General features: G+C 42.6%; 1 protein-coding gene across 2 annotated transcripts in view; it reads left to right on the top strand.

Annotated features, from left to right (window-relative positions):
- Nucleotides 1–11,901, top strand: part of LOC135226986 (protein VAC14 homolog) — a 179,637-nt gene extending 167,736 nt beyond the window's left edge. For both annotated transcript variants that reach the window (XM_064266699.1, XM_064266698.1), the window contains exon 15: nucleotides 11,577–11,901. In XM_064266699.1, the coding sequence (XP_064122769.1) occupies nucleotides 11,577–11,748 (172 nt within the window). In that variant the 3' untranslated portion in view covers nucleotides 11,749–11,901. The remainder of the gene's footprint in view (nucleotides 1–11,576) is intronic.
- Nucleotides 11,902–13,707: the final 1,806 nt, after the last annotated feature.

Raw genomic sequence — 13,707 nt, 5'->3', positions numbered from 1 at the left:
CTATCTTGAAAGTTCAAATACCAAATGTTTACTTAAAGTATCATCCTACATTAAATATACCATTGAATTGATATTATATTAATATCATTTCAAAGTCTTCTTAACTTTTACCATAGGAACTATATACACAACCAATAACAGAGAGAGAGAGAGAGAGAGAGAGAGAGAGAGAGAGAGAGAGAGAGAGAGAGAGAGAGCATTGAATGGCAAGAGTGAAATTATTTATGAATTATTTAGAGAATAATAATATGAATAGAGAGAGAGAGAGAGGAGAGAGAGCGAGAGAGAGAGAGGAGAGAGAGAGAGAGAGAGAGAGAGAGAGAATGAATAACTCCTTGTGATATCAAAAGATTGAAATGAACATCTATAAGCAACACTTCTTCCCTTCCCATAAATTTATATATTTTTCCAGAAAGAAAGAGAGAGAGAGAGAGAGAGAGAGAGAGGGGTATACAAAGTGTCTATTTGTCTATCTATCAATCCTTTGAGAGAGAGAGAGAGAGAGAGAGAGAGAGAGAGAGAGAGAGAGAGAGAGAGAGAGAGAGAAAGGAAGAAATAGAAATGTTTATAATTGTCTATCCTGAAAGTTCAAATATCAAATGTATACCTTAAATAACATCCTACATAAAATTTACCTTAAATTATTATATTATTACTGTACAGTGGTACCTCGTGATACAAAATTAATCCGTTCCGAGGCGGCCTTCGTATAATGAGTTTTTCGTATCTTGAAACACATTTTACATTTAAATTGGCTAATCCATTCCAAGCCCTCCAAAAACACCCCAGTAAATTATATTTCCAGGCCTAAAACACATGTTCTAGGGTTATGACGCCGATCCGATGGAAGAAATATGACTCCAAAAAGGCAATATTCAACTGCATGTAATGTTCAACCCCATTTTTACTGCATATATTAGGACTTTAGCATATGTCCCTTAGCAATAAGCCTAGCCTATATTAGCGGTTGCTACTGTAGCCTAGTCTATGATTCTGACATCTAAACCTAAGAGCTAAAAGCTTAGAATATGCCAATAAAATGTATAAATATTCAGTATGTACTTATTTCAAATAATTATTAATTAATCATTAACTATAATACACAAACAAACAAACAAAAAACAAACCTTCCAATCGATTGTTTACATTCAGCTCTTACCCGTCTTACGAGTATCGAACGAACGCCAAGCAATCATTTTTCCTAGCACACAGTAAGCCATAAATTGTCATTAGTATCTCTCTTCAACTAATGAAACTACCAAACAGTATAATAACCATTCATTTCTATTCTTTATTCTATCTTTACCTAATGGAGATACCGAGTTACTGACAGCTATAATGAAACTTACGTATACGTAACGTAATAATAAAAACAGAAGAAGAATTCTAAAAAATACGTATTTGTTGGCAGTCTGATTTATTTTATATTTTATGATATCTAATTCACAATTTTTTTTATTAAATGTATTGCATGTACTCATTTCAAATAATTATTAAGTAACCATTAACTATAATAAACAAGCAAAAAAAAAGCTTCCAAACGTCTGTTTACATCCAGCACCTACGAGTATCGAACGATCGCCAAGCAATCAATTAACACAGTAAGCCATAAATTTTCATTCTCTCTCTTCGACTACTGAAACTACCAAAAAGTATAATAACCATTCATTTCTATTCTTTATTCTATCTTTACCTAATGTTTTTTTTTATTCAATGTATTGCATGAATAAGTTTTTCAATTTACAGCATCCTTTAACCAATAGAATACTTAACGCACAAGGGGTAGATGCTGACCAATAGGAGAGCAGGACCTTATGGGGTGACTAGCATCAGGAACCAACGGGAGAGCGGGAGGATGGTGGCGAGTTTACTCAGTTGAGGCGCGGGAGTTTTAAAATTGTTCTCGGTGGTCCAGGCGAATCTCGGGACTTTACAGCAACAACCTTTCGTATCTTGAAAACTTTTCTATATAAAAAAATTCGACATTCGGTCAACTTTAACTCGTCAGATATGGTTGAAAACTGCAATTGTAAGCTAATACTCTTACAGTATAGTAATATTCAATCATTTGTTTTCATTTTGAAAGAAATTGGAAGTCTCTAGGACAATATTTAGATTTATGGTGATTTTTGAAAAAAAAAAATATTTGTTTACGTCCGCGCGTTACGAATTCATGCATTATTTTGTGATAATATTTTCTCTGTGTTGCTTTTATCGTTTTACAATGTGTTATATACCAAAATAATTGCAATTTAGTGTACATTACAACGAAAAAAAAGGGATTTTGACGTAGGAAAAATCTATTTCTGGGTGATTGGCTCGTGTCGCCCTATGAAAGTATCCTTTCTAGGCAAAATTAATCTAAAATTACCAGAGAAAAACAAAATTAAGAAAATGTCAGTAAAACTGACTCGCTCACTCTATAAAAGAAGTGTCGGTATGAGAATAGGGGCGAGTGGGATCACTACCACGAGTCATTCACCATTTAGACCTTCCAATCTAAAATCCCCACCAGAGAGAGCTGATACGAAAGGGTGATGCGGCCGCTACTACTACTACTACTGACGCCACGGACAGCAGCGCCCCTAGCGGTCATCCTTAATCTATGAACATCTTGTCCTGTAGGGTGGGTAAACAAAGACAGGGTGGGTTTCATAGGGCGACACGAGCCAATCACCCAGAAATAGATTTTTCCTACGTCAAAATCCCTTTTCTGGCTCAGCTCGTGTCGGCCTATGAAAGAGTACCAGAGAAACAGACAAGATGGGAATAAGGACAAATGAAATCAGTTGTAAAAAAGAGATATATAATATATAATTGAATCAGGGACATTACAGTATACAAACAAAGTACTTAAAGCTAACTTATCCTAAACAATGACATGATAAAGAAAGCAAACAATATAAAGTACTTAAAATTAACTTATATTAAACATAGTAATATCCAGTAATGCAATGCAAAATAACAAAATAGATTCACTTAAGTAAGATATTTACATAATATACAAACACATTGTGTCCTACCCTAGCATAAAAATAAGGGTAGGAACACTGAAGTACATTATAAGTACATAGTGTGGATGTCCCTAGCAAAAAAAATAAGGGACAATCCACCAATATGATCTCAGCGCTAGGCTAGAGTATCCGAGTAGCATGCAAATAGGGTGAGGCATGTTGGACGAGGTAGGTAGAAAGGAGACCTGGATCTATACTACGACTACTATACAGTATCAGGAGAAACAATGTTTCCCGCTGCTACTGCAGAAAATTTTAAAGATTCCAAGGACTTTAGGTAGTGACGTTTAAAGACTGTCGGAGATTTCCATCCAGTATACTTTTTAAGATCCTCAAAGTTCATATGTTGGAAGTAATTAATTGAGGTGGCTACTCCTCTGATGTCATGTGCTTTTGGAAATGACTCAGGATTGGCTTGTTTAATGAAGTAAAGGATCTGTTGTCTAATTCCTTTTACTGATAAAGTACCACCTTTTTCTCTCATAAAGAGAGAACCTGAGGATCTTGAGGATGTGCGAGATAGAAAGGCTCTTAAAGTTGATACTGGGCAGAGAGAAGGATCTTGCGGAAGTGGGATGACTTTCCAAGGAGCCCACCTTGCAAGAGGATCCTCATTTTTAGCCAAAAAACTACGATCCGGCGCAAGTAGAACTTCTCCTGAGGGGAGGAATTCCACATGACCCGCATCTCTGGATAGAGCCAACAGTTCTGAAATTCTAGCTCCTGAAGCTAGGCTTAATAAGAATAACGTCTTTCTAAGAAGCATTATGAATGTACAAGACGAGTTGTCAGTATCTGAGGCTAGTTTGAGGACATCATTTAAGAACCATGAGACTGCCGTAGGCCTTTGAGAAGGTCTAAGTCTAGCACAGGCTTTAGGAATAGACGTAAAGTAAGATTCTGTTAGGTCTATCTGGAAACCCACTGAAAGATATTCCTCAAAGCCGATTTATGAGTAGTAATAGTGCTAGCTGCTAAACCTTTTCAAACAAGGATCTGAAAAAGGATATAGCTAAGTTAACTGTCATGGTTGTAGTGTTTGATTCTTTCGAGGAAGGATGCTAATTTTTTAACAGCTGAGTCATATTGTCCTAATAGTTGACTCTCTCTTATCTGATTCTAGGAAGAGGATGTTTTTGTGGATCAATGTTAGCATCTTTGTTAGCCGCAAACTTCATGAAGTCCATAAAGTTAGGGTCTGGAGAATTCCTGAGGAAGCGAACACAGTCCTCATTTGTACTGATTGTGACAGCTTGGGATTGGGAATCCGTTGAGGTCGGAGACCCCAATTCCAGAAGCAGAAGATACCAGTTGCTCTTGGGCCAGTCTGGAGCAATCAGAGCTACTAGTCCCTTGAAAGTCCTCAGCTTGCTCAGACTTTCAAAAGAAGATTCACTGGAGGAAAAACATAAATTTTTCTCCACTGATTCCAATCTAACGCAGGGCGTCCGTGGCATAAGCAAGAGGGTCCAAGGTTGGGGGCCACTAGCAAGGGAGCTTGTGGTTCGCTTGTGAGGCGAAGAGATCCACTTGGAGACCTGGGACTCTCCGGCATATCCACTGGAATGACCTGTCGTCCAGGGACCATTCTGATTCCAGAGGGACCGACCGGGACAAAGCGTCTGCTATCACATTTCTTACCCCCGCCAGGTGAGTGGCGGACAGATGCCATTTGTGTTTGTCTGCTAGGGCAAAGATGGCTATCATGACATGATTCACATGTTTGGATTTGGACCCTCCTCTGTTGATGCAATGAACTACCACTGCACTGTCCAAAACTAGTCTTAGATGAGACTTTTTCGGGGAAGAAGTCTCTTCAGGTAAGAAATACTGCCATTGCTTCCAGGACGTTTTATGTGAAAGCTGGCGGAACTGAACTGACCAAGTCCCCTGAACTTGCTTGAATTGAGAATATCCCCCCCACCGGACAGGGAGGCATCCGTGTGAATGGTTAACACTGGAAGGGGATATTGAAGGGGTACTAGTTTGGCCAGGTTCTTCACTTTTGTCCATGGACGGAGCTGATTGCGAAGGATTTGTGGAATTACTGACAACTTGTCTTGAGATTTGGCGTTTGCTCTCGATCGCCAAACTCGATTTATATCTTTCAGCCTTGCTTTCAGGAGGATGTCTGTCACTGAGGCAAACTGAAGAGAACCTAGGATTCTTTCCTGGTTTCTCCTTGATGTTTGTTTGCATTTGAGAAATTGTTTCACAGACTTGGCTATTTCTTTCCTTTTGACCACCGGAATTGACAGATTGTGGGAAGACAAATCCCATTGGATTCCTAGCCACTGAAAACGAGACTCTGGGTAAGTCTGGATTTTGTCTTGTTTATCTGGAAACCCCAGATGTCCAGAAATTGAACTACCTTTTTTGTGGCTTTGAGACATTCCTCGACCGTTGGTGCCCAGATCAACCAATCATCGAGGTATGCTGCTACCATTAAATCCTTGAGTTCTCAACTGTTGAACTACCACTTTCTGCTATTTTCGTGAATACCCTGGGGGCTACATTCAGACCGAAGGGCATCACTTTGAATGAGAATGTCTGATTTCCTAGTTTGAAGCCTAGGAATGGGCGGAAGTGCCTGGCTATAGGGATATGATAGTATGCGTCTGTAAGATCGATGGAGCATGTGACGGCCCCACGGGGAAGTAAGGTCCTTACTTGCGAGATGGTAAGCATTTTGAACTTGTCGCAACGAATGAAAGAGTTTAGCTTTGACAAGTCTAAGATTACCCTTCTTTTTGTTGAGCCTTTCTCTGGCACGCTGAATAAGCGACCTTGAAATTTTAGATGCTTGACTCTCGCAATAGCTCCTTTCTGAAGGAGTTCCTCCGCGTAATCTGTCAATTCCTTTGATGGTTCCTGATAAAATGATTTGATTGGAGGGGATCTTTGATCCAACTCCAACCCAATCCCTTGGACGCGATGCTCTGTGCCCATTTGCTGAACCCCCACCTGTGACGGAAGAGGAACAGCCTCCCTCCTACCTGGGGAGCCTCACTGTTGTTGGGCGGGTTGACCTCCGCGCCTCCTCTGAATTGCCTTCCCCTTGCCGCTCTCCTGTGCCACGCTGGCAAAAGTGGCCTCTCGCCCTGCTACCTCTCGAAAACCTATTAAAGGCTGGGTAAGCCTGACCTTCATACAATTAGAGTTGAAGGCTGCGAGACTTGCGTATGAGGTTGAGGGTTGCGACTGAGGGACAAACAGGAGGATGGGTTGGGCCTGTTTCGAAGTCGATGGTTGTCCCTGTTGGGTAACTGGGACGGCCTGAACAAACTGCTGTTGCCTGCTGTTGTTTCTGGTAAGGCTGGAACCTTCTACCAGACTTCTTGAGTTTCTTACCAGCAGCAGGGGCGGATTCTTGCTTCCTCTTAGAAGAGATGCCCCACCTAGCCCTAAGGCTCTGGTTGAGCCTAGCAGCCTCGTGGTGCACCTCATTCACAGCGGACTCTGGGAAGAGGTCCGCCCCCCACATGCTGGAAGCCAGGAGTCTATTAGGTTCGTGCCTAATAGTGCACTCCTGCAGAACGTGCTTTCGGCAGTTTCCTCCTAGCTTGGAAAGAAGTCGAAAGCATCCGTTCTGAACTGTTTGGAGCTGGAGACTTGGCCAGAATCTTGAATAGCGGTTCTGTGCCATAAGACAGTGCCGCCATTTCCGTGATAATCAAGGAGTTGAGGGACCTCCCAAACCTAGTTCGAGCATCGAACTCTGCCTGAATCAAAGTATCAGGCAGCCTTGGAAGCTTCTCGCCAAACTGGTCCATTGCGCAGTCTGGCTTAAGCTTACCAATCGTGAACGTGGCAGGCAAGTTCTCCCACAATTCTCCAAAGGCTGGAAAGAGCGGAGAAGTAGAATCGCTTCCCGAGCTGTGGCAGGGGCCCTCCATCCTTGAGGACTGCCTGAAGAGTCGCTTCCACTATTTTGGTAGCGAACGGAGAGAAGCCTCCTCCTCCGTCGCAAAAATAGTGAAAGGACTCTTGAAAGCCTGGAGCTTAGTGTTGGTACACTCCCAGTCCTCTAGGCAGTGAACCCATTCCCGCTGTGCGTGCTCTCTACTATACAGCACGTTTTCTCGGGAAATCTTGTCCTCTCTAGTGAGGGCCGCCACGGTCAGCCTAGCATATCCAATGAAAGGCTGAGTTAATCCGGAGGATAAAACTCGAAGTCCTCAATCCTTCGAGTTCCACACTCCGGGACAGAGATCATGCCGTCCTTGAATGGAGCATAAGCGGCCACTCTCCATGGGTTATCCATGGAGAAGGCTGGTAGGGACTCATATGGAGGTAGCTGAAGAATGCCAGTACCTGCTACTGGGGAGATTGGTTGAGGAACCTGAGAAAGCCCAGCTACTCGGTCCTCATTCTCTCAACTCTGTTAGAGAGATCTTGGATGGATTGGCCCGACTGACTGAGGGTGTTTGACAGCTGCGCAAACATCTGTTCAAACCTGGTTCCGAGGGCGGAGACCTGCGAGCCGACCATCTCTCCCACTTGTTGCATCACCACTGCTGAGAAGGCAGTGGGATCAAAGGAGCTCGGTCCTGCTACTCCAACCGGCGTTGCCGGAGTGGATGCGGTGGAGGCCGGAGAAGGCGTTGGCTCGGCTGGAGCGCGAGCCTTCTCCTTAGAAGCCTTGCTTCTAGAGCTCTTAGAGTACGAAGAGCTCGGCTTTGCCTTCACCGCATCAGCACAGGAAGTCGAAGACTTCTTTGCTGAAGAAGACGACGACTTCTTAGAAGTCGTCTTGTGGAGGGTCTTCAGTTCTCTCTGTCCCTTCACCTTTGGGGGTACAGAGAGAGCGGGAGAGCGGGTAGGGATCTCAGATCCCGTAAAGCCTTGGAAAGAAGCAGTAGAAGGGACAGGAGAAGATCCAGGAGCGCCCAAGGAAAGACCTTGGGCGCCCGACACACCTACCTCAACCAACAAATCCTCTGCCCCTACCGCCATAGGTTCAATGTTCAGGTCCAAGTTCGCGACGTCTGGGACCGGCTCCTGCGTGGACGCGGACCCGAACGACTGCTGCACCTCTTGTTGTATGGAAGCGATGAGAGGGGCTGCCAAGATGGGATCAACGTAACCGGTTGACTTGCCGCCGGGGAAGATCTGAACGGCCAGCTTCTTATCTAGGATGTACGGCTGGCCCTTGGCGGCGTTCTTCCCGAAGCCGCCCACCCAAGCCTTCAGGGTTGCTAAGGCGACTTCCTTCACGGCGGCAGCCTGAAAGAGAAGGCGAAATGAAGCTTCTAGCGGCGGGGACGGGGTTTGACAAGCTTATAACTAAGTGTTATTAGTGATACGATCAAGAAGTCTAAAAGTCGACTTACCCCCCCCAACAGCTGACTGACAAGGTCATAGCAAATGGTGCAGGCTTCTGGGTGCCAGACGATCATAGCGTTGTGGGTCGTGGCACACGGGGCGTGAGTCCTGCACTCGTCGTGGGCGCAGGGGTCGTAAAGCGTCGCGTTACACCCCAGGACCTGACAGTTGGTAGCCTGTAAGTGGAAAGATACATAAGTATCAGGAGCACACTTACAGCCTAACAATTGCTCCGCTGCATGCCGGAGCGTGAAAGTTAGATTAAACCAGAGCCCCGCCATAATACGTGTGGTAACTAGGCGGTTGGAGTTGTCTAAGGCTACGCCGGAGACAGGAGAAAATATCCAACCAGGTGTGGTGGTGAGCCATGAAACCACGACGGAGAACGACGGAGATGGTACACACAAAGTTAATTAATACTAAAATTCACCGTAAAATTAGGGTACATCCTTATATTTATAACGAAATATATATAAATCTTTTCCCCGTCTACTAGAAGAGTGCCCAGGTAAGAAGCAAGCTCTCCTCCGGTAGCGGGAAAAAGGGAGGATATAGTAGGCAAGCAACAGACCACTAGTAATGACCACCCCGCCCGCTGGCGGAGCCAGACGAACTATAACCAAAGGGGCCCCGGCTGCAGCGGAGGCTCCGTTCATTACAGTAGGGGTAGGGTGGATTGAGCAATAGGGGGGGGTTCCCGGCGTAACGCGGCGGGAGAGAGAGGGGGGGGTGGCCTACCCTCCCCGCCCTACAACTACCCGCTCGGTGACCCGGTACCCGAGACAAGTGGTCGCCCTATAAACCCCAGCTGGGAGGGAGCTCCTGGCCTCCTCAGAGAAAGAGGGAGGAAGGCTACTGTGGTTGTCATGGTAACCAAGGAGTCCCCCAGACCCCTCCCTATACCTGGTAGGGAGGGAAGGGGAAGGGTAAGATGCTATGGAACACGTGACCGCAAGTGGCCTAAGCCGCGATAGCAACACAACCATGGAAGGGCCACGTGAACCAGACTGTACCAACACATGGGACATGCACCTAGGCTAGCCTAACACCCTAAATAAAACTAATAATACATCTTAAAAGAGGGAAAAGACACTTTTAGTAAAAGAAAAAGAAGCCCAGGAGGAGGCAAACTGTTCCGAGGAACAGTTGACTACTCGGAGCCAGCGATAGCCGATGAAGAGCAAGAGCCGGGATGCTGGGCCAGAAACACAGAATAGCCCTAAATACCAAACTAAGAGAAATGGTAAAAGGGCTGTCCTAGCTATAAAAACGATGTAATAAACGATGAACGTGTATAGTAAGCCCATAACCCGTATAAGAAGTCCCAGTATGGGAGACCGGGAAATCTTAACATGAGGCGGCATGGCGCCGCCACGAGTCAACCGGGAGACCGTATATGACCTATTAGGAAGGAAAATACTGGTCCCTGGAAGACTAAAATACGTTAAAATACTACTTATGAGGCACTTAACTTAGCCGATGCGATGGCAGCACGTTCCATGATGAATAGAGTGGTAAATCCAAAGAAAACACGGCACGAGAGAAAAAAGCGCACAACGTGTATGTCTAAAGATTAAGGATGACCGCTAGGGGCGCTGCTGTCCGTGGCGTCAGTAGTAGTAGTAGTAGCGGCCGCATCACCCTTTCGTATCAGCTCTCTCTGGTGGGGATTTTAGATTGTAAGGTCTAAATGGTGAATGACTCGTGGTAGTGATCCCACTCGCCCCTATTCTCATACCGACACTTCTTTTATAGAGTGAGCGAGTCAGTTTTACTGACATTTTCTTAATTTTGTTTTTCTCTGGTAATTTTAGATTAATTTTGCCTAGAAAGAATGATATTAAGGATACTTTCATAGGCCAACACGAGCTGAGCCCAGAAAAGTAACTTGTTACCTTTAACCGTTTTGCACACAGCGCGATTTGAATACAATTATATATGAAATTTCGTTTTTGCGCTATCATATATCGCATTATTTATATATGATAATGATAATTTTTTTCATTTCTGATGGTTGCATACTAAACTTCAGGCAATGACAAAAAAAGGAGCCAAAAATGAACTTTTAATCTTGAAAACTAAGGGCGCTGTGATTTTTTGAATAAAATATTTTTTCCGCTTCCGCGCTCACTCCGAAACACCTCCGGCACACGGGAGACAATTTTTTATTTACCGCTCTGGCGTAGGAGGGTTAATAGAAAAATATCTCATTATTTATATTTTGTAGAAAATACATAAAATTTATTACATCACTTTAAAGAAATGAAAATTCAACCATGTATGAAAATAGATAGCAACTAGCTGTCGAACGTGTTTTTATAAGAAGGTTGACAGGAATAAATATTAAACGGAAATCTTTTTGTACAATTTGGTTTTTTATTGCTGTGTGTAGTACATGTATCAGTGCGTGCATAAGACAGACTTTAGTCACTGGTTAGTTCAATAATGTATGAAATTATTCAATATGAGGTCTACAATTCAATGTGAATATAAATAAGATTTATAAGTTAATGTTTTTGAATACTATAAATGAATCTGTGCAGTTGAATGAGAATGCCTTGAATGGACAACAGATAAAAAGAATTACTATGCTGGAATTTGCATGAAATCTAGTTTAAAAAAATTGATTTCATTTAGAAAAGAAGTTTAGTAATGTAAAGTAAACTCAAATGCAAAACTTCTCAAGTAGTGTTATTTGCTTAGGCTTTAGAATTTCACTATGTTGGTAGGTGGATTAGATTTTGGTTCAGTTTCCAACAAATCATCAGATGAAGTTCTATCATCAAGTATGTGATGCTATTTGCTTTTGTGTACTTTGGTGTTGTAATGCCATTGCTAAAAGATGATACCAGGACATGTATTTTATTTCAGCAGACAACAGACGTTTGTGTGCAAATTAAATCATAACTAAAATTTTGTTTAGATAATGAAATGTATATATTTTTTTATATAAAATCATTTAAAAACTGTAAAGTACTGTAAGCATAGTATTATGCTTTCCCATTGAAGGACACATCTAAGAACCTACAGTGATGTCTATAGTATGCCACGCCATGCAGTTTATAGGTACCACTTATAGACAGTCATTAGGATGTAATACTGTAACAAATTTTTTCATTAAAAAATTGTACATGAATTTCTCTTGCCCAGAGACTAACATTATTTCCTGTTTAGAATAACTTTTTCTTTTTATCAAGAGAATATGGAAAGTTTACAGCTGTGTTTCTTAATTCACAGACACACACATGGGAAATCAGAAGTTAGAAAGGAAGCACAGGGCATAGATTTTGAGGAACTTCTTGCACATTTCACGAGTACGCAGGAGAAGCATCGAAAGTATAAGCACCAGAAGATCAAACAACGACTGCAGTCTAGCATTGAGCCACCCACCCGTCAGCCAAGCTCATAGCACTCTTAATTTTGTTATTTATATTGAATTTGATATTTATTATTTTTAAATACCTTGATTTGTACCTCATTTTTGAAATCTTCTTGTTACTATTGTAATTACAGACTTTTAATCATGTCTTTTAAACTCATTAGTAAAGATATACCTTTATTTTATGTGCCTTTATGTTTTCTCTGGAAACAGGATTATAAATGTATAATGGTGCAATAGTTTTGCTTTGTGTATTTAATGGCATGAAGTCAAAGAGCCCATTGAATTTTTTAAAAATATAATAGAAAAGTAGAAAATAATTTTGTGAAAAGGAATGAATGCTTCAGATTTTGATTTGGCAACAGGTACAGATATAATTATAATTTGTTTTATATAATTTATGGTGCCAGTCTAAAGATAATGAAGTCATCATGCCACAGCATGAGATGGACCTCATTGGTCAATTATTGTTTCACCTCAAAGAACAGAAGACAGTCTCCCCAAACATGAAAACCACCCAACAAATGAATTCTGGATTTTATTAACAGCTGCAGAAATGAAAAATTTTCTAAGGCAATTTTTATTTTTCATAGCTACAAACCTGAGGTCTTAACAATAAGATAATTTCTAACACCTAGCTGGATCTGGTTAAATCGCAAATGAAAACTAGGAATCTTGTGAGATCTACCAACACGTTTGTATATCGGGTGAAGAGTGGTCAAGGACCACGCACCCGCACCACCACGTCAGTCTTTCCCAAATGAGGATGTCTTAGCAGACAGAGGGGCGGCTAGAGGTGGGCAGTACAATGTTAAGACCTCAGGTTTGTAGCTATGAAAAATACAAATTGTCTTAGAAAATTTGTCACTTGTTCATACGCGAACAAACCTTCGGTCTTAACAATAGGATAGACTTATACTTTGAGGGATGTACAAGACATCCTAAACTGGCTGGGGGCCTAGCCACCAGTCCAGCTCCAGAAGAAATAACTTCCGGAGAGGGACTGAAGCCCATGAGGAGCTAGATACATTGATATCTAACCATCCAGATACTGAGCGATGTACAATGATATATGGGAGAATCATTGCATAGGGAACCAAAGAGAAACTTTGACTGTCCAATAACAAACCAATACACCAGGGTTTGTTACCACTCCCAACTCCCCCTTGCCAAGGAGCGGAGCATATGCTATTGAATAGAGGGTTGGTTATTTGCATACCAAGCGACCACACTATCAGTATGACTACCTTCCTCACCTGTATCAGACCAGTCCAGTGAATGAAGTGTCTATTCCTTAACCCTTCTGAAGGAAGAATTAAAGGTACAGGAGAAAGAAAGAGACCAGCCAACTCACTCATTCTCTCATCCACACAATCATCTTAGGTAAGATACAAAAGTGTCCTGTTAAGGGCAATGATGAGTTACACAATCTGTTGGGCAGCCACCACAGGACCCAGGGAAAACGTGTCCATGAGATCTGTGGGCAACATCCTTAAGATAGAAAGAGGTGAACGTGGACTGGCGTAACCAAGCACCAGCGCTCTGGACTCTGTGTACAGCCAAGTTTTTTTTTTTTTAAAGCCAGAGAAGGACCAATACCCCTAACGTCATGCGCTTTAGCCTGACACAGACATGGCGGCAGAATCATCAAGAGTCAAATATGCCTGTCTCATGGCTTCCCGTATCCAAAAATAGATAGTATTCTTAGACACCTCTTTCTTTGTACGTCCTGTGCTAACAAAAAGTCTGCGGCAGCCTGGCCTAAGGTGCCGTGTCCTTTTAAGATAGCAATGCAGGGACCAGACATGACACAACAAAAGCTCTTGAGCATCACCACCCACAAAGTCATTCAGTGATGGAATGGAAAAGGAAGTGAACCTATCATCGAGCACAGAGGGATTCTGGGTCTTGGCCACTAATTCCGGGACAAATTCGAAGGACACTGGCCCCCAACCCATGGTGTGCTTCACATCATAGCTCAGACCATGC

The sequence above is a fragment of the Macrobrachium nipponense genome, chromosome 15 (genome assembly GCF_015104395.2).
Source record: "Macrobrachium nipponense isolate FS-2020 chromosome 15, ASM1510439v2, whole genome shotgun sequence".
Taxonomy (NCBI): Eukaryota; Metazoa; Arthropoda; class Malacostraca; order Decapoda; family Palaemonidae; genus Macrobrachium; species Macrobrachium nipponense.
The sequence above is the reverse complement of the archived record's forward strand: the minus strand, read 5'-3'. Positions and strand labels throughout refer to the sequence as shown.